The following is a 22031-nucleotide window of genomic DNA, read 5'->3' on the forward strand; positions in this document are numbered from 1 at the left end:
AGCAGCCACAAGTATCAAAGTCATTTGAGCAGTAGCTTTGCTGTCTAAAGATTGACTCCTTAAATGGGACAATCCAAAACTGAAATGTAAGAGGAATACTGCATGTCAATATGAATAGAGATATATGTTTACTAGCTTTGCTGTCTAAAGATTGACTCCTTAAATGGGACAATCCAAAACTGAAATGTAAGAGGAATACTGCATGTCAATATGAATAGAGATATATGTTTACTAGCTTTTATCCCTCGAAAAGCATGGACTTCCCTCATGAAGTCCACATAAAGTTTAGAAGTTTGGAAAAGATATATCAATCCACGCCAGCTATTTAAACAGAAGATTGGAAGGTGGGCAACTGAAACATTCTGGGCTTGTGTCAGATGTCTGCCATTACACTGAAGAGCAGACACAGCGTAAATGTATTACCACATTTTAAAGGAGTAAACCAGGCAGAAAATTAATCTTTTAAAGTTAGCAAATTCGTACTGTGGTGAAATAATTAAGGAAATTTGACGTTGTGAGCAGTTACCTGATTTGACCTATCAGAGAACTAACCTACAACTGAAGGTTAAAAGAGAATTAGCAGAAAAATCAACAACATACTGGTATCACTAAAGAAACATCACAGACAAAATTAGACATGTTATATGAAGAATTCAAAGATATGACAGTATTCCAATTATGGCAAAAAAACTCTTGGACATCACTAAACCATCAGAATAGATAATGCATGAAAATTTTATTTAGGGAGTAAGTTTTCAAGGTAAATTTAATAGCAGTGGAAGATGAATAAAGATGGAGCTGAGAAGAATAACTTATTTTCTCATATATGAATATATGTAATCAGGTAAGAGACAGGATCACTATCAATTGAGTCTACCATCTTAATTCAAAGCACAGGAGCAATATCTGAAGATTAAGGGAAACTGATTTTCTTGTATCTTGAAATGTTAAGACATAAAAGACCTGGTACATGAAGCCAGAGAAACCCAGCAGAGTCACTGAGGCTCTCACAATTAGAAGATTAGGGAGGGTGATTACTATTACAAAGGCAATGAGAATCAGCATGGAGCAAGAGAATTGATCAAGAAGTGGCATCAATCTTATACCGAGGAAAACTACAAACTTTAGGAAATCCCCCAAGAGCTGGTAAAATTCAAAAAAGGAATACTCCTGAAATTTTACACAACAGCTGGAAAAGAACTGAAAACCTCTAAAAACATTATTATAAAAGGACATCAGTGGTGTCCTCAGACAAATATAGAAAATCTGATAGTTCTGACAAAGGAAAAAATGGAAAACTTTTATTACTAAAGAGACAACTACAGAAACAAACAATATCTGGATAGCAAGACTGACGGAGATGAGAGAAATGCCATTTTTGAGGTTCCCAATACTCTAATCGGAGAATATTACAATTTGCAGGAGGAAAAAAACACCTCCCCAAAACAGATTCCGACAAACTTCTCACTCGCTACTGCTGAAGCAGGCTTGAGCTGCAGAACTAAACTAAATAAATAATGAAAGACCTGAAAAATGTTTCAAATAAATGGTGATTATACATATTCAATTTCACAAGCTGAATACAAGGTCAATAGTTACCATGGACTCTCCTCATTTAAGTCTACTTAAATGTTATGAATAATTTTATAAAATATGCATGCTATGATACAGAGGCAGTAGAAAGCAAAAACAGAATCAAATCAATTCAGTGGAAACAGGAGTGTTTGCATTCAGACCATATTACTGAAATCAATTTTATCAAATCACATAATGTTCCACAATGGTCTTCAGGCATTAGTTAAGGAACCTGGAAAGCCTTCCAAATTCCTGCCAAGCAAAACGGTACCCTTTCGTCTCTGCAATACCAACACAAGAGATGAATTCTTAGGCAGAAAAATTAACTACTCACAACCTTTGTGTAAACACTGTCAATTCCTAAGCTGAAATCAAGTGTCTAGGTATAACTTGGTGGGGCCTAATATGGACGCTGACTTTTCAGCTTGGAGAAAAACAGAAGATACAGTATGAAAAGAGGTTTAAGGGAAGTGGCAAATTAGGATCACTGAGGATGAAACAAGCTGTATCTCATGCAATTTAAGCTCATTTATTATGTAGAGAATATTGAGCAACTAATGCAAAGCTGCCATCTATGTACCAGCATTCTGAAAATGCTTATTTCCTGTGGGTTGGAGGTACAGAAATGTTTTGCATAGGCAGAAAAAAAACCCAAATATCTCTAGAAATTATTTATTGATGTGACTTTTGAGTCAATTAATGGAACTCTTGTAAGCCTTTATAACTCACACCACCCCCCTTCTCCCAGTTTCAGTTCCAGTACTGAAATTCCAGGAATTCAAGTAGGTTAGATTTACAGTTGAGGGGAAGATACAGTAGTTAAGCATCTCACTAATGTTTTTTATTGGGTTTACCTTAGCAGAAAAGAACACCACTTGAAAATATTTATTTCATTTTTAATTATCAATTTCTAGATGCTTGTGTTTTCTTGCAGAAGTTACCTTAGTTTTCAGGCTAAAAATAGGCTTAAACGTCAGTACTTTACCCTTAAGGGGAAAACTGAATATTGAAAACAAACCAAAAATACTACCTCTTTAGCATTTGCATGGCTGTTAGTAAAAAAATTACAAAGCAGACAGGTTCTAGGGTGAAGACAAAGACCAGTTATCTACCTATACACCACTTCAGAGAAGATCAGTTATCTACATGTAATCACACAGTGGTATATGCAAGCACTCTATGTTTATTACAGCAACAGCGTTCAGAGGCACATCCTTCAAGCCATCCTACCTCTTTCAGTCAGTAGTTCATTTAGTAACAACGTGATTAACTATTCAAAGACAGAATCCACAGACTAGACTTAATTCTGAAAAACACAACTAAACTGAAGGGTTAAATGCATAGACAGATATCTCAAAGTAAAAACAGTTACGGGTAAGTAAATAATCTCTCCAACTCAATTGCCTGTTGATAATCCAAGAATATGGAAAATCTGAAGAAAAGCACACAAGCCTCTGAAAGAACCAAGAATGAAAGAGAACTATGGCAAATACAGCTTTCTTCTAGGCAGCCTCCTCAATATGGTGGCACTTAGCAAAGATGTAAGTGAAGCTCCAAGTGTCCACTTTGCATATAAAAAATACTAAAGTGTGATGCAGAGCATAGTGGCATAAGGTCTATCAGAAGGAGCTGTTAAAGAAGCATGTGATCCTTACTCATAACTTCGTAATATTCCTTTCATCTACCGTGAGACTCTGAGAAGTCTGATAACCTCTCTGAACTCTTCATCACTGGATACAAGGAGTTCAGGGGACTGCTCTTTGAAAATGAAAACACACAGAAGGTAATGTGCAGGCAGGATGGAAAAGAAGCATCTGTAAAGGAATGCATGAGGTTTAAGAAAAAAAATGAGGCACATTGTCTTTACTAAAATAATTGAAAGTTGGAAATGACATTGGAAAAGGACTTCAGAAAGGCGACATGGGCTACCTTGCCTTTATGGTGAACAACAACAAAAGGAGAATCAACCATTAGAGCACAACACCCCTTCTACTTTCCAAGCTATCTTCACAGACAGGGATGGCAATGAACTTCGAAAAGATACTGAAAGGCCTAAAATCCATTGTACTTGTGGACAGGTAGATAGAAAGGTACAAGGTTTAAAAAACATTTCTCATTCTCATTAAAAATCATTAGCTGATTCTCTGGAATGAGCTAATCATTCCAGAACAAACTAGTTTTAATGAAAAGGGTAATTTTGTATTGCAGCCTGTAGTGTCCAACAACGGGATCTCAGTATACCTAAGGGTTACGAGTATCTATCAGACTTCCAAAGATACTATTTCCCATTGTGAAAACACTTCCTTGGGCCTTCTTCAGGTCTCAGGAACTGGGCAGCAGTATGCATCATGTAAACATACCCGGGGTTGCGCCTCACCAAGGCCGTCAAGTTTCCATTTCTGTGGAGACAATGTAGGTGCTACTGAAGTAATTGAGCAACTTTGACTGTGGGCGATTTCCTCAACAAAAACCCCACACTGAAGTTAGCAAGCAAACACTCTGAAAATGGCATTGTGAGTAATCTCTGGTTTAGGGCTCAATTATCAGAAAAATAGAATATTTAGATGCAATGTGGTTTTCTCTCGGAAAGTAAAGGAAACTTCTTTATGAATAAAGCAATGTCTACCAGAAAATGAAAACAAGCACTTTGAGGCAAACAGGAAAAGTCAGATCTACACCAGGTCAGAAATGATATTCTTGTTTCAAGGAAAATCAAACCCAGCATGTCAGAGGACAATCCTCAAGCTAGATCTTTAAAAGTGAAAGGGTAAACTAATAAAAAAGAATTCATCAACGGTATTAGATGAGGACTTGAAGCAAATGTGAACCAACTTTTCACAATAGAGTTAGCAAGGGAAAGCAGGATACTCTACCTTCACCAGAAGTCAAATTAGAAGAACAGTTAATTCCTGTGCAAACTCTATGCAATGGACAGAGGGCTTGGAGCATATCCCCTACAGATGCCACTACAAAAAAGAACAACAGATCTCCAGCCACTACGGTTGCATAATCGCAGTCTGAATGCACGTTTAATCAATGAAACAATTTTTTTTTTTTTTTTTAACAATGAGCTGAACATTTTCTTTGGGGAAAAAAAAAAATGTTTATTTGCATTATTAATGAAAACATGAAAATATTATCTCAATGTGATAATTACCGTACTTTAATACTGTCAAGTAAAAGCTGTATTTTGGAAAAACATATGTTCAAAGACAGACTTCAGCTTCTGCTATTCTTGTAATGATGAAAGCCTTCAAAATACCTCAAATACTTTTCCATTCTGTAGAAAATATGACTAAGTAATCTTAGGTAGCCAATAGCACAAAATCATGTTATAACTTCTTACCACATAATTCCACAGAATATTAAAGACATAAACCAATGAGGAACATAAATCTTAACACAATCATGTCTGATTTTACGTTATAATTGAAGACAAACCCCAGACATCTCAAATATTCTCTTTGTACAGCATTCTGAAATGCTCTGGCAAAGCATTAACTATTCTGTTCACCCAGGTCCAAAGCAGGTTATGATAAAGGGCAATAAGGATTTTTTTTTTTTTCCCTGCAGAAATGTGAACTGAATTTGTGTGGCAAGGTTTTGGTAGCAGGGAGGGTACAGGGGTGAGTGGCTTCTGTGAGAAGCTGCCAGAAGCTTCCCCTGTGTCCAATGGAGCCAATGCCAGATGGCTCCAAGACAGACCCATCGCTGGCCAAGGCTGGGCCCATCAGCCCTGGGATAATATAAGTAAGGGAAAGAAGTTTACTGTGCCGGAGCAGTTGCAGCTGGAAGAGAGGAGTGAGAATACGCAAGAGAAACAGCTCTGAAGACATCAAGGTCACTGAGGCAGGGAAGTCAACATCAGGAGGAGGATGTGCTCAAGGCACCAGAGAACAGATTCCCCTGCAGCCCATGGTGCAGACTATGGTGAGGCAGGCTGTGCCCCTGCGGCCCACAGAGGGCCATGGCGGAGCAGACAATCACTTGCAATCCATGGAGGACCCCACATCAGAGCAGGGGGAATGCCTGAAGGAGGCTGTGACTCTGTGGGAAGCCCACGCTGGAGCAGTCTGTTCCTGAAGGAGTGCACCCTTGTGGAAACGACCTAGCCTGAGCAGTTCATGAAGAACTGTAGCCTGTGGGAAAGACTCACAGAGAAGTTTGTGGATGACTGTCTCCCAAAGGAGAGACCCCACACTGCAGCAGGGTAAGAGCGTGAGAAGTTCTCCCCCTGAGAGGAAGGAGCAGCAGCAATAACATGTGATGAACTGACGAAACCCCCATTTCTAATCCTCCTGCAGTGCTGGGGGGAAGGAGATATGCTGTGTCATAAATCCAGAGTCATCTGGAAAGGCAAATGTATCAAAATTCAATTATTAATGATAAAATTATATAATTCATTATAAGTTTTTACAGTGTTGACTGGATTTTGAACTAAGCCATACTTGTAAACTTCTCTTCATTGTATGTAATATTTTCCATGTATCCTGTATTTCTGATTTTTATTGTGAATCCATAGGTTGGGAACTCTTTCAATTTGCATGAATTGTTTTTATTCATGTAGCTGTAATTTTCGTAAGGTCTTATTACTGGTATATAGTAACCCTGCTTCACATTAAAAACTAAATCTAATACAGAGAAAACTTGATATAACACTGGTAGGTAGCTGGTTACCACTTTTAGAGCAGACAGGATGAATTAGGTATATACTTAATTAACAGTACTGTTTTTAAACCAGCTTGTATTCAGAGTTAGGACTATCCTGCTTATTAAGACAAAGAATATTGAAAATTACACTGTAAAGTTCAACATCTATTCTGCTTAGATTATATGTGCTGAGAGGGGTTAATACAAAGTCACCTTAAAAGATAGGAAAGTAGTTGTATTTCAGCAAAATGCTGGAAAAAAACAGCTGTAGCAGTTTTTTTGTTCAGGAGTTTAACAAGTACTCAATGATCATTTACCATCATAAGGAGGCAAGGAAATGATCCAAATGAGTGGCAGTAACATAGCTTCTCATTTTCTTTCATCTTAAGTTTTTGCTAAAAACAATTCTCCAGGGAAAGCACAATTGCTCCCCGCTAATTTCTAATTAATGTTAGCTGTCGAGGGATCACAGGCATGTGCCCATGGGAGAATACAAGGTTAAAATTACCTTCTGCTGTGTGAACCTTGACTCTCAACAGTCTCCTGGGTACCTACTTATAGTTGCACAGGCCCTATCACAAAAACTAAGGGAAGATAATATCCACATGCAGGAATACAAGTTAAAATGTATAAGAAAAGCAGATAAATAAATAAAATTAAAAAGCCAAATATTTTAAACTTTGTTTCCCTTTTCTGTGGTGTGTGTGAACAACAGAGATTAGAAAGTGGAATGAACTCACAAAAATATTTGGCTCCAATTACACGAGGTTGTCAATGCTGAAATAGTGCTCTGCCATACAAAACAGTGCTCTGCAAATTAGGGCTAGAAAATGTCTCCTCTTATTTGAAAGATACAGAAAATTATTTTAGGTAATATCTATTTTAGTGATTTAAATAAATATACTTTAACATTTCAAGCCAGCTTTTGAAGTTTTATTACAGAAACTTCTGGACTGAGGATCAGATTTCCGAAATATGTTTCCCTTCTTCTAGTTTTAGAAGAACTTGAGGCACTGTTAATATTACTGCTGTGTTGAAATTCATAATTTGTGACCACAGTCAAATGTATAGACGTTCAACTACAACTAAGTGAATCAATGTCCTGGGTGATGCCCCAAATTTAGATTAGTTCCTTACTCCACAGGGTTTAATTTACAAATTATTTTAAACATATTTCTGCTGATAACTATATTGGTTAAAGAAAACTTCTCTCTCACATTTAAATTGCAATGCACTGCTGCACCCCATAGTGTTCATTTTATATAACGGCACACACAAAATTAAGGCATATCTAATATACTTATTAAATGCAGCCACAAAACAAGCAAACAACTTCCCCTCCCCAAAAAACAAAAACAAATGAGCCAAACAACCCAAACAAACAAAACCACCAAAACCTAAAAAGGAACAAAACAAAACCCAAACAAATCACCTCATGCATTTTTCAATTTAGTGTATTTAAATTCCAGTTTTCTTTTGCTTGTGTCCTCCACCTATTCTAATTATCACATAAGATCATAATAAACTATACAGAGAGTAAGTTTCAGACTCAAATTCAGACCCCAGTAGCTGATACAGCGCCATGGCAAAACTCCCAAGCTGTTGGTCTTGGCTTACTGTAAAATACGTTACTACTACAAAATACCACATAGTGGTAACAGCCTAGTACAAGAACTATTTCAAGGAAGGTATCAAGTACTTAAGGAAACAGGAAGGAAGGAAAGATGAAAAGGAGATTTAACAGAAACTCTGTTTTCCTGCTCTGGTTTTGAAACAATAAACATTTTAAAGTGTCATACTATTAAAAAAGATGAATCTCCATTGTTACATTTTCCGCCAGCTGTTAGGATTTTACAATCACACAATTACAAACTGAAATTAATACAACTAAGCAAAATAGATTTTATTTTCCTCCATTCCAAAGTATGTGGGTACATAACAAGTGACAGCTGTAGATGAAATGAAACAGAAGTCTGGTGCTTCAAGTGCCCAGTGTTAAAACCAGTGTTTCTAGGTATGATGTCTAACAGAGGTGGGGGAGGTCCAAGAGAATACGCCACATGGATAAATAGTTTGCTGGCTACACTTCAGAGTCCAGCTGGCTGCTTTAGCAGCTTTTAGAAGTGAGTATGAGTCAAGTACTCCCATAAAATTAAGTCAGCAGTGTGGGAGCAGCCATCCCACTACTGAAGAGAAATCATGTCAGGCTATCATTCAAACCTAACCTATAGTCCATCCTCATGCGTCTCCACAGTCTTGAAAAGAGCCAGCCCCTGACAGACAGCAGATTTCCTTTTTTTTTTTTTTTTTCACTAAAAAGTAACTGTGACTAGTTATTGTGGGGAACACACACACATCCAGCAGTAGAGCTACAACCACAGGACCCGTTTTTCAGATGTCACATTTACCGTCTCTGTAAATAAGTTGAAGGCTTATGCTGAAATGTGAATCAACAAAATCCTTCAAAAGAGATAAAACAGTTCAGAGAAATCGGTATTTGTTTTTAATACAAAGCTTTTTGTAGGAGACTGATTCAAATCTGTTGGGGTTAGTAATGTCCAAAACTTATTACCCCAGAGCTGACAGCAAGTCTCCAAGGAATCGTGCTCTGATCTTAGCTGCCATCTCGCCTGCTAAGGGTCATGGCTCATTCCAAGGCCAAGCAGGGAGGCATCTGATGCAGCAAGCCAGAAGACAATTTCTAAGACCGCTGGTTTTGCCAATAAATATTTTCTCCAGATTTAAGAGGAAAGAGAGCACTCTGGCTTTATATACTTCTGTGTGTAAGCTGTTTGAACACAATAACTTATTTTCCAGCTTGAACTTGTATCTGGATAGCAATTTACTGGTAAGTGGATTGAGATGAATCTACATAGGTTCTTGTGCCTTTACCTATGACCATATTTGCAGCATCATCTTCCTGTTATAAAGTAATTTAACAGCTGTATTATGGCAATTTCTTCTACTAAGCAAACTGGGAGTTCTACATCATGATGAGAAGCAAATATAAAGACAAAAAAAACCCCTCCAAGTGCAAGAGATAAGTGATTCATTTGTGGAAAATAAAATCTGATCTGCTATAGGCACTGCTTCTATGCACAAACCATTTCAAATGTCAGGTTTGAAAATACTTTGCCATGTAATAAATAAGAATTTTACAACTCTAAAATTTTGTTTTGTTTATAAAGAGGTGAATCATCAACTCATGAATACGATTTACAGACCAGTATAAGATGAACATGAACACAAAATTGAACTTCCCTGAAGTAACTGGTATCACAGTCCCCAGATGAACGTATATAGGAAAATTTACAGGTAGCAGAATTACTGTATCTCTTGCATGTAATGGTGTTTTGGTTGTATAGCTACATTTTAAAAAGGTTTAACAACTTTTGCCTATTTCCACTTACTAGTTTTCTTCATTTAAGCATTTGGGGGTTAAAGAAAATAACCATTAAAGGTACTGATCAGCTATAGAAGGATTGCATTTTTTTTTCTTCAATCATTCTTTCCAACATATTTCCCCTGAAATCTTGACACAAACCTAACTTCAATAGGTGCTTAACAGGTGGCCAACTACAGACTTCACCAAAAATCCTTTTTGGGGCATATTGTTCTACAGGATCAAAACAATAAGGCTTATAAAATTCATTTATACCTAGTACTATGCCAAAAATCAGAAAAGTGTACACATGTAGATGAACAAATACTTAATTTCTTTTAATGTATCAAATCTGAAAATTTGATACCTTCATCAGAACTTTTTACTTCTGAGCACTACAACATGTACACACGATGCATCTTGGATTTGTACATGCACTAATATGTTAACACAATAAATACTTGAGTATCTCAACATATGCTTCGGATATGCTTAAAAATTCAGGAACAAATTAAAACTGAGAATTACATGTAAAATCAGTATTAAGAAAATAAACACGAATTAAAGTTATTCCTGTTTTTAAAACAAATGAGACTGCCCCCCCCATTTCCATCCTAAGTTCTGATCCAGACGTTGAAACACAATTATAGAGAAAAAGTAGCGATTGTAGTTATTTTGTTTTAAAATGCTAGAGCAATATATCTAAGTAAAGAGAAGCATTTATAAATATTAAATGCTTTAAGATGACTCATTTCTAATACTGCATAATGCTTACAATTCCTTCCTTTTAACCATACTACAGAATCTATGTTTTTGATCTTTCTAAAAAACCACATTCACATGTCCTCAAGGGGGGAAGGGAAAAAGATACCATCTTGCTGCACTTCAGAAACTAAGAATCGGACGCACTTTACTAATTCATACTTGACCATCTAACAATACTCTCATTTGGATTTTGCACAAGAAAACGTAAGACTGCCCAGAAAAGGGAAAGCCTAACCATAACTACATACAGAAAGTATCACCCGAGCACCTTTATTAGTTCTACTTAATAAGTAAGCCGGTTCCTGTAACAAGTATAATAAAAAGACTAAGTAAATTTTACATTTAATAAGTGTGTATATCATTATTCAGCATCAATCAGCAACCATTTAAAAAATTATTCCTCCAATTTTTACCAAGGCAATACATCAGTATTGTGCCCTCAAAACATCCAAAGTGTGAATGCCCTGTGCGCCCACAAAGCTTCCATTCAGAGAGCTGTGCTCACCCTGGGCACTTCACTTCCAGGTTTCACCTGCCAGTTTCTACTACAGGAGTGGAACAGTAACAGGAGAGCCAGAAACCTTCCAGAAAAATACCTATTATTTAGAAGAAAATTCTGTAAAAGAGGAGCACCATTTACATCCTGGTTAAACAGGAGAGTATGCAGAACAGAACTGCTCAAGAAGCTGCAGAGACTTCATATTAAAAAAATATACACCATATAGAAATTTTGAAATCATAATTCCCTAAACAGTACCTCCCCCCCCCCAAAAAAAATAGGTTGAGACTACATTTAGTGCTATCTAATCTTCAAAGCAGCCTGTAAATTTAGAATTACTTTATGTTAACATCACATTGCATGGCTCAATTTGGACTTCAGTATTTGCATGTGTACATCCTCAGGCTAACTGTAATTAGCATATGAACAACAGTCTGACAGATGTACAATAATTGAGTAAACCACAGGAAAATAGGAATTACTGCCATGCTCTTACTGTGAATTTGGGTAACATACTATAGTTGTAGGATATGTATATCCAGAAAAAAAATGCTCTTTTATTACAAAGAATACTGTTACCATGTCATGCATGGAACCTCCAAGTGTCCTGCTCAAAAAAGGTATGATCCTATTTAAGAAAGACAGCTTCTGAAAAATGAGTACTGTAAACTGTTGAAAAGATCGGCCCATGGTCTTTTAGCACTAGTTTTCCACACATATTATAGAGTCACTGACTTGGCTTGGGGTTTTTTGTTTTGTATTTCCCATTTTTGTACTTCCTTTAATTAGTTATACCCATACTAAAACATGTGCTACAGTCCTCCAAGTTGACTCAGTCACATTCTTTATGTGACAGTTCCAGGCCCAACATTTTTCTGTCTCATTTAAACCTGAATTCAGTTGACTGGAAGAAACAATTGGAATAAAGAGGTAAGCAAGGATGAGCTTAACTGTGAAACACCAAATTATTATTTTTTTTTTACATCTTATGGGAACAAGATGCTTGTCTTTTAAATTCATTAGAGCTATTAATAAAAAATCTAGTGTAAATATGCTACAAGGGCTTTACTTCCAACTCTCTTGTGGGTACATGACTAAGTAAAAATGTAAGTAACTACTCTTATGAAAATGTCTTCAAAAGTTCGGATAACCCATTATACCATTATTTGTATGCTTTTTAGAACAAGTAACTCATACAATGAGAACACAAACAATGCTCCTAGTAGAAAAAAGTCACACTATTTCAAGGTAAATAGTTTTTGTAGCTCTGGAAGATTCTAAAAAATGAAAAGCCGAATGTCTAGAAAATAAGGGTACTGTAGCATTGGCTGAGAAAAGGGCAAACAAATGCTGTACAAGCCAAAATTGAAAGACTGCCCTCCTAAAATGATATTCAGCTTGGCTGGAGTAATGTTACAGTAAAGAACTGAAGAGTTACCCTGGAATGCCTGATGTTTGTCTCTCCCCATTTAACACTGAAGGAGAACATACTTTTTAAATTTTAGTAGTTGATCATTAAATATTAAAAATATCCTAATGAAATTAATGGATCTGCAAGTGTTGAGCACCTTTGATACTTCTCACCTACTTAATATCTCTTTCCATGACCTTGCAAATCAAATGCAAGCTAGGAAGACTTATAAATTTAGCAACTGCTTTATATGAGCCCAACTTGAAATTTCACAACACCTAAAGCCAACTATTTCAGTAGTAAAAGGAGCTTGTAGGCCACCAGAGACTTCACCACCGATCCCTAGGGTGAAGTTTAGACACAAACTTTAATCTGCTTTTGTGCTATGTCTGTTTGGTGAAAACTCCCCATGTTTCAGTTTTTTGCTACTAATTCAGTACTTTTAAAAAACACTCAAATAATTTAAAAGACAAAAAAAAGAGACACACAGTTGGTAAAGTGATTAGGTCAGACCCCAAGTGCAGACAAATGACAGAGTAAAGACAAGAGTCTAGAGACTGAGGTATTAAATTACAGATAAGTACCAAATACACTCAGCAATTTCTTAGCAGAAAATATCATAATGATTTTAAACAGATGACATTTGCATTGCAGTACTTAGACTGACAGAACAGATGTACTAAACCCCATTACAAAAAAGCCTAAATCTGAAAGACTTGTCACGGTTTGTTAGGGACACGATTTGCACATCTGCAAAATGAGCTCAACGATTTCTCCCTGAGAAACAAAAGCGCATTTTCAGAAAGAAAATGAAATACATTCATGGTATAAAAAAAGTGAGGGAGCTGCTACAGTCTACTTCATAATTACCTGCATTTTGAAAGTGAATAGAAAAATGTATATAAAAATAGTAAATGGTTATTTTTACATTATTCTATTCATTGCTTTCAAATTTTAGTTTAGGTAACTGGCACGATAATGTGATAAAGACAATACTACCACCATAAGACCTGAGATAGTTTCTAAATAGCAGATTTTCTGAAATAGCTGCAATTTAATGATGACATGTTTAGATGTTCATCTTTCGATGTGGACTTAATATTCAGGAGCTTACTATATGGACATCTTTCAGAAGAAAATTATTTACTGTTGCAAATTTGGATTTTCATAATCGTTCAAGCAATAGTATTTAGAAACATGCTTTTGGGAAGATATTTCTTACCTGTTCATTATTTCAGTCAAAAATTAGCTATTAGAAAACAGAGAAATTTTTCACGCAGAAAACTTCTGGATGGCAAGATACTTACTTGTACAACAAAAATACAGAAAAAGACCATGATAAAGAGCTGATTGCCTACATAAGCTTTTATGCTACGTGTTATGATGCCCAGAGTAAGAACAAAGTCAGAACAGAAGACAAGAACCTGGTAAACAAATTACTGCTTGTGAAATTGCTCAGAGAGGAAAGAGCAGCCATATGGAAACATACTGGACAAAACTGTATTGAGAAAGCAGATTATGAAAGGTTTCATTCAGACATGTAAATATTGCTGTAAAAACTAAGACTACTGTCAATATCAAGCATGACTGGGACAAGACAGTAGCTCAGTCTACCTTACTCCCAGTCACAGTTTTAGCTTGAAGCAGCCTGTCTAAACATGCAAACAGATACAGCCTGGCTGCCACTGCAACAAGAGACAAAAGTCAGGCAGATCAACTGAAACAAAAGACAGTCACTGATGAATCTTCCCAAATCCCTGAAAACAGAATTAAGAGGTGGCCTAGGAAGCTGCTGAAGTTACCATCTATCTGCTGGTTTACTTGTAAAGCAACAGGGAAGAAGGGAGCCTCCCTGAAGCCAGCTGTCCCAAAGGACTATATAGCATCTTCTCTCAGTTTGGACAATATCTCCAGTTTCTTCAAACATTCAGCATTTGTCTGTAATTGCTGGGAAACTAAAATTCAAATTTACACCTTTGTGAATAAACTCTTTGCAAGCTTGTAATTTATTTTCCACTGCACTCATTTACTTTTGGTCTTTTACTTTCTTTTTCCAACTGCATGTATCTACATGATTATGTACCCACATATGCTGAAAAAAATCAATGCTTGGATTACCACTAAAAGTAACAGAGTCTAGGACAGGCTTATTAGTAAAAGTCTGACTTTTATGGAGAAGAAAGAAATAGTGCAAAAAAGAGCACAGCCTTCTGCCTAACAGAGCCGTGGCTCTGCCCTCTGGCAGCCCAAGTTTGCTGGCTTTCAGACGATATTGGAAAGCTTAGATGTTTATGAATTATGAGACAATCTCAAGCGAACAGGAGCAGCCACCCACAATTAGTAGTACGCTTCTATCACAGAACACAAGCAAAAATAAACTGCAAGGCAAGCCCAGCTTTTCCTCAGCATTATGCTATTTCCCAGAACAGAAAGGTATAATGATTCAGCCTAGCTCTAAATTTCCTTGCTTTCTTATTTGCCTAAATTGTGGGTTTACAATTCTTTTATCAAGTGGCAGTAATAGGGAAATATTAATATAAACTTTGATGAACATCATAATTGCCTCACAAACCAGAAATGTAAGACCATACAGCATGGTCAACAACAGCAAAGAAGATTATTTGGAAAAGACATTACCAGTCTGGATTTTTTAATGGGTACATATTCACATTGCTGATTATTCAAGCAACTACATAATATGACATTCAGATCTCAGGCTGCTTTAACTAAAATATATTCCAATTGTTTGCTTTTATCAGCAAAAGTAAATTTCAGGGAATTAAGTTTCAAAACTTAGAGATAATTAAAGCAGTCTTGCTCTTTTTGCAACTACAAACATCGCCTTTCAGAAATATAATTTATGCTGAATCTTGAAAGTTGAGAACACTTGAAAAACAACTCACATTTTGATATAATGACACTACAATTAAAAGACTTTCTGATGCAAGACTAAGTTGATCTCTGGATTAAATTTGCTAAGCAGCAATTTCTAAAGATCCTGTATTTAGTTGCAAACACACTGAAATTAATACCTCATCCAAGAATCAGTCTTGCCAATAGTCCTGCCAGACTACTGTGTTAGTCCCTAAAGACAACAGACTAGCGCACTAGTCCCTAGTCCCTACAGAGTACGTACAAATTCTACAGGATCACCTCTTAAGTTAATCAGTGCATCCTCATTTCCTTTATGCTGTTGCTTTCTAGACTAGTTCACAAATAAATCCTCAATAAATATATATACACACATATTAGGTCAGTAGTTAATCTACAGATGTATCAACTACCCAACAGTGTTTTTTCCAAGTACTTGAATTTACTGAAATTTCAGTGCAAAAAAAGTGCAAAATATCAAAGACACTTCTGCAATCACTCCAGGCTCTCCAGAGCAAGGAAAGCTATTTGTTCCTTCTGGGAGAAAAACGTCCCACTGTTTTGTTGGCTTGATTAAGAAAAGCAAGATTTGAGAATCGCTTGGTATCTTTGGGGTTCCAAAACAAAAAAGATGACACGGCTCATTCTTGTTCTTTTTCCCTTCATTTTTTATTTGCTGTACTTCATTTTTATTCACTTATATATTTGAACTCAAGTCATCAAACACTTAACTGATAACAGGTAATTCCTTGATGTGTGTGTGGCTTTCATTCTTCATCAGGTCAGCCTATAAAATTATTGGTTTAATAGAGTTTTAGGTGAAGATACTATCAGAGCAGATGTCATTTTAAAAACAAAGGCACCATTTGGAGTCTACAGATAAGACCTTGTACATTTTGCATAGGAAGCTTCTAGATAACTTCATGGCCCCAGCAATAGATAAAGAAGATACAGGAGATTCTACTTTTGTTTTATTTTTTCTTTTTGATACATGGAAGATGGAAATAATTCCTTTTGGTCATTAAAGTTGTTCAAACACATTTAATTTTAGCTATTCTGGCTAAAGGCTCTGGAGTTATCTGTAGCAATGTTAAGCCCCAGCAAACTTTTTTGCCGAGATCTTTATAGGAATATCTGCATGGGAATGTAATAGCTGGCTGCTGCCACAAGAGCAGAGACTAAAAACGAAGACACTATGCTCTCAAATGCAAAGGAAAGAAAAAATGAATATTACAGACATGCACATGCTGAATATCCAAAACACTTTCTTTGCCTTGCATAGCTTCCTCATCCTGTTGCCATATGGTACAAAGAATTTTCCATCTTAATATTTGGAGACTGTTTTTCTAACAGAAGCTACTAGATAAATTGGTAGTTTCTTAATAAGCAGGACAAATAAATTCTATTATTCTTTAAAATTAAGACAGCAAACCAATTATTTCTTCCTTGTTAAGTTCACTACCAAAAAACCTGTGGAAAAAGACATATGTCATAGATTACTGTATATTCAATGACCAGCTGTTTTAAATTTGGATATTAAGTAATTCACTCTTTTCCGTGGCAAGCGCTGAATGATTTAATAAATTCTCATCTGCACCAACATGTGCCAGCTACACTTCGTTATCAAAAATCCAGCTGCTGTTATGATATTAGCTGCCAAAGCTAAAACTACTGAAGGGAATGAGTAACTTCAGCTAAGACACAAACTGACGCACTTCCCACTGAAGATACGTGGGAAAACAACGTATCTGCAATTAAAAAGTAAAACTGACCCACAGTCACATGAAAATTAAGTGCCAAGAATTCATGTGCATTGTTCAGGGTGGAAAATTAATGCCCAATCAACCTGTATGAAGACAAGCAGCTCCATTTCCATGAGTTGTCCTAGATGTACAGGAATGTCCTATAAGCTACACATACAGTTTGCAAAACAGATTCTATAATGTTTCAATTTGCTTTTCTCTCTTATGTATCATAATTCCCATACAGCTCTTCCATGACATGTCTTACATAGCTAGACTGCTGGATTTTTCAATGATCATGAAAATTTGATTCTTTAAGTTCAAGTATTTTAATGCAATTGAAGAGTCAAAGGTACAACTCCCCCACCCCCTTAATTCATTAAAACAAGCATACAAAAAAAAAAAACTACAAGAAAAAAAAATCCAAACAAAAAAAGAGAGAAAGCAGCTAAACAAAGTGACAGAAAGAACTCTCCAAACACCTATTTTTAGGGCAGTCAGCACAGAAGTATCCACCAAAATTCATCACTAACAGATTTTAAAAGCTAAGAAGAGACTTCCTTGCATATTAAATTATTAACTGTAGTTACAAAAGCTTTGCAGGTCAATAACTTTCATCTTCAGGTCAGCATAAGTAAAGACATGAGGACACACTCATTTTTCAAAATTAGCTCTGTTAAGGGAAGTAATTTTGAAATTATCCTAGAAATCATAAGGAAGATTAGAGTATTACCATATTGACATAAACGTACCAGCTACAGGACAAAATTATTATTTAAAAAAAACCCCACAAAACCAACCATTCACATTTGCTGGAGCTGGATCATCTCCAGTACACAAAATAAACAATGCTCAAAAGCCACATTAAAGAAAACTTCAATAACATCAACTTCAAGCAGTCTATATATAGGAGTTTAAGTATAAAACATAATTTTCAGAATGCTTTATTTGAAAAAGATTAGGAATATATTGACAAATTAAAGCATGTCATGCAGAGATTTAAGATACTTATAAAAGCTCAAGCAAAGGGGCAAACCACATCAAGGGGCTTACAGAAAACTCAGACTTTGAACACTAAAAGCAGCTCATTCTTTTCATACCTTAATTATGAAGTTGCAAGTAATTATGTTTTCAGCCACATGTTCTTGACATTGCAAAAACCCCAACACTGTTATCTTCTCAAATATTAGTAGACTTACTTTGCTTTAAGGAAATCCACTACTTGTTTGAAGTCTGCCACGCAGTATTCTCTTTTCATGTCCATAAGCACACTATCAGAGGCTGACTGGACAGGTATATGCAGAAAAGCATACACCCTTGGATGATTGAGAATCTTTGCCATTTCCTAAGAGTTATTTAAAGAGAAAAAAAAAGCTTTCAAACATTATGAAAACAACATGCAAAACTCCTTTAAATCAACATGCCAAGTATCAGTAATCATTCTTCTGAAACCCAAACAATACTGAGGTGAAAATACTTGGAAACACTTTTGGTTTTAAATCAAATAAGAAAAGCTAAGGGACTGCATTTCCTTTGGGGTAGGGATGTCATTCCCTACGCAGTACTGGTTATTCAGTTAAGAGAAAATTTCAGAGGCAAAGTACTGTGAAAGTCAGTGCTTTTCAGAGAGTGGCTGCTGTAATTTCAGAAGATGGCAAGGGTTAGCTGCTTTCTTGTCAGAGTCAAGTAAGTTCTCAGATACCAATACAAAATGTCTCTAACTGGAGTATCCTTAAACTTGGCCATCTGCTAATAAAGGTATACCTGGCCATTTGCAAACGTGCTCTGATACTGGTCTGAAATATGCTACCTGTGTTATTTCAAAGAATTTTCTCCAGGAATTAAAAGTAGATGGCTATTTTGTAGCCAAACATCTATTTTGTAGACAAAATTAATCAGGAGGCAGGTAAAAGCAGAGTAGCAGCTTCAAAAGGGACAGAGAATGTTAAACATTTTGTACAAAGGATCAGAAAGAAAACAAAGTAAAGGCAATAGCAAGATGCAAACAAACCCCCAAATCAAAGTCAAACCAAACCCCTGACTGACACTTGGTAGGGTGATGGAACACAAGGCGGAGAATATTTCCATCTCATGGAATATACATAAGGTGGTCACATTTCTTTCATTTCTATTATTTACACAATTAAGGACACAGAGTCTAACAAGAAAGTTTAAATACTTTTAGATGTTGAGAAAAAAACAGCATCTAGATTGTACGCAATATGGTACAATCTGGCCTGTTAATCTTTACCCTGCAAAATATAAGTGAACTTGGACAAAGAATCATCTTTACGTGTACAAGCAGATTTTAACTTCAGATTTACCCTTTCTCCCTGTGCACTGAGCATACAGGACACAGCCTGGGACCAAGCACTGCAGTGCCTGCTCTTCTGCTATGTGCATCCTGCACAACCCAGTCAGGCTCACCCATGCTATTTCTCCTATTTTCTTTGACAGCATAGATACTCTGTCTGACAACACATACTGCTGCCAGACTTAAGTTTTTTAACTGCAACTATTTACAAATTCTTTCCAGACCATTCATTGGCAATATTAGTCACACATCTTAGACTTTCTATCTGTATTTCTACAAGGCTGGCCTAGATTGTTCAAGGAGAGAGTAAACATCCTCATGCATTTTAATTTTCAGTTACCCACCTTTTAAAAACACTGACTTTTAGAGCAAGAAGAGAAAACACTCTTTCAGCACACACCCTTCACCTGACAAACATGCATACAAAACCTGAACTCTCAAATCATTTTTTGAAAGCAGTTTTGAAAGTTTCTGACTAAGACTCTGTTACATAAATGTCTAAGAGAAATGGTTACCTTATTCAGTGGGATATCTACCTCAGGTATGTAAACATTACTGTAATAACTATACTGATAATGGACAGCATGCAATTTGATGCACAGAAAGGCTGTGTGCAGTGAACCTGGCTCTCAGTGGAAGCTGGAGTTAGCTGGCTTAGTGAATAAAAGAGTAAAGGCAAAATCCAAAAATCTAAAATGTCTTTTCCTACCTAGAGGATCTCAAGAAAACACCCAACCAACCCTTAAACCACTAGTTGCTTATCTTACGGTAATGTGCAGAATCCTGAGATCAAATGCACATACAACACACATTACGTTACTTGGAAACCCTCATCCAGCCTAGCTGCTGTGGTCACAGGTTTCAGGTATGTTCTGGACACTCAAAGCTCCTTCTGGAAAAGAGGAGGTTGCAAACAACTTTTTCTAACACCAAGTCCTTTCTTTGCTTACTTTCTATATGTAAAGCCACATAAACAAGCTGCATGTGCTTTAAGCACTGAATTCCCTCTAAGTATATTATTTTCAGGTACAGATATGAATCAAAGGCCCTAGTGAAAAACTGGTTTCCTACCAAGTACTTCAAAATCGTAACTATTAACTTGGTGAATTTAGCAGAGCAGAAATTATGAACACAAATTATTAACACAAACCAAACACAAGACAGAAACACCTGATGATCCGCTGTCATTCGCTTTTAAGTACCACTGGTGTTCTTAAATTTATCTTTTATAATTAGCAACTTGGAGTGAGCAGTTCAGAAGGAAAGAAAATAACAAACTAAGTAAAAGTTTTTCATGATTACATCAGGATTCTGGATAAACACATCTTCCAAATCTTGCAGTGTTCAAATATAAATACCACACTCTAACACAGAGCTTTAACGTAAGATCGTTCCAGTCTTACCTTTTATCCTCTCTACACCTAAAACGACACTGAAGTACTTCACCACATAGGTTTGATTAAGTTACAGCTATGTGCCGAACAATCATACTTAGTCAATGCTGACAGATTTTCCCAAGCCACAGACTGCACACAGAATACTAGATTTCATCACTTAATAAAACTATTAGTTAATATCCCAGAGAGAACTTGAAGGACATCAAGGGCTAACACATAACTGTACTTCACAGTGTCTCAACATTCTAAGTTTAACATCTGTTTCCTGTTGGTTTTTATTTTTTTTTATTTTTTTACAAAGTGCTTTGCATTACTAGATATAATTACACATTTCAGTTAGAAGGAAAAATGCAATATAGAATTTTATTTCCATCTGGAAACAATAAATGAACAACTTTCTGAAATTGTATGACTGCGAAAGAAAATTTCTGTCTTTAATCATGACTGAACCAGCTGATTCCCTTTTCCTTTTATCCCCTGGAATCTAATAAGTCTATGAACTAAGGGAAGCACTACACAAAAATGGCATTTCATGTAGGAATGAAAAGGTGAAATAGTAGCACAATTTGGTTTAAGCTGACTTTACAAAAAATAAAAGCCACATACATTTGGAATCTAACAATGTATGTAAAATATCCTTCAGTATACTGAACACACAGGTAATATTTTTTTTTCACAGTTCTTCACAGCTGGAGTAGATCAGAACACAAGGCACATAACCAGAAAGATTTTTATCTAGTCAGTGTATTTTATCCTAGCAATTACAATACACAAGTTTAACCGCCTAACCAGAAAATCACTCCTTCTGTTTGTAATGACACCATGCACAACCAAAGAGAATCATAGAGACAATAAACATCAATATCTGTGCATCTTTATGTCAGCACTAGAAAGCTGTTCAGACAAAGATTCTTTCCGCTAACCTGAAGTAGGCAAAAATCCAGTATTTGAATTCTGCCTTATGTTTGAGTCACAATGATGTGAATAACTTGCTTCCTAGTAAAAGGATTTTGTCCTCTGCCAGCAGTGAAGCCCAAAGAAACTCTCATCCATATGGAAACATGACAAAATGGCACTCCCTCAAAACTTCTTTCCCTGTGGCAGATGTTAGTTTGGGATATGTCATGAGGGGTGTCTACCGACTGTTGTGTTTCAGAGGCCCAGTGGTGCCACCGACAGCATGGTCTGGATAAAAACCAAGTGGCTGCAGTCCATTTTATAAATTCCTGTGCTGCAGTATAGTTCAGGAACAGATGTGATGTAGAGATGCAGGCATGGCAACGATGACACATTCTGATCAAGCTTGGAAAGCTCATAACAGTTTTGTTGAAACTAATGAACAGGGAACCTTTTCCCTGCTTCCCACCCTCCATGGGTCATGTGGCTGTAAAACCCTAAGAAGGTGTAGGATGTATAATGGCAAAC

General features: G+C 36.3%; 1 protein-coding gene across 6 annotated transcripts in view; it reads right to left on the reverse strand.

Moving 5' to 3' along the window:
• Window positions 1-22031, reverse strand: part of CDKAL1 (CDK5 regulatory subunit associated protein 1 like 1) — a 394159-nt gene that overhangs the window by 121188 nt on the left and 250940 nt on the right. For all 6 annotated transcript variants that reach the window (XM_065667220.1, XM_065667223.1, XM_065667218.1 and 3 more), the window contains one exon: window positions 18095-18240. In XM_065667220.1, the coding sequence (XP_065523292.1) occupies window positions 18095-18240 (146 nt within the window). The remainder of the gene's footprint in view (window positions 1-18094; window positions 18241-22031) is intronic.

The sequence above is a fragment of the Lathamus discolor genome, chromosome 2, assembly GCF_037157495.1.
Source record: "Lathamus discolor isolate bLatDis1 chromosome 2, bLatDis1.hap1, whole genome shotgun sequence".
Taxonomy (NCBI): Eukaryota; Metazoa; Chordata; class Aves; order Psittaciformes; family Psittacidae; genus Lathamus; species Lathamus discolor.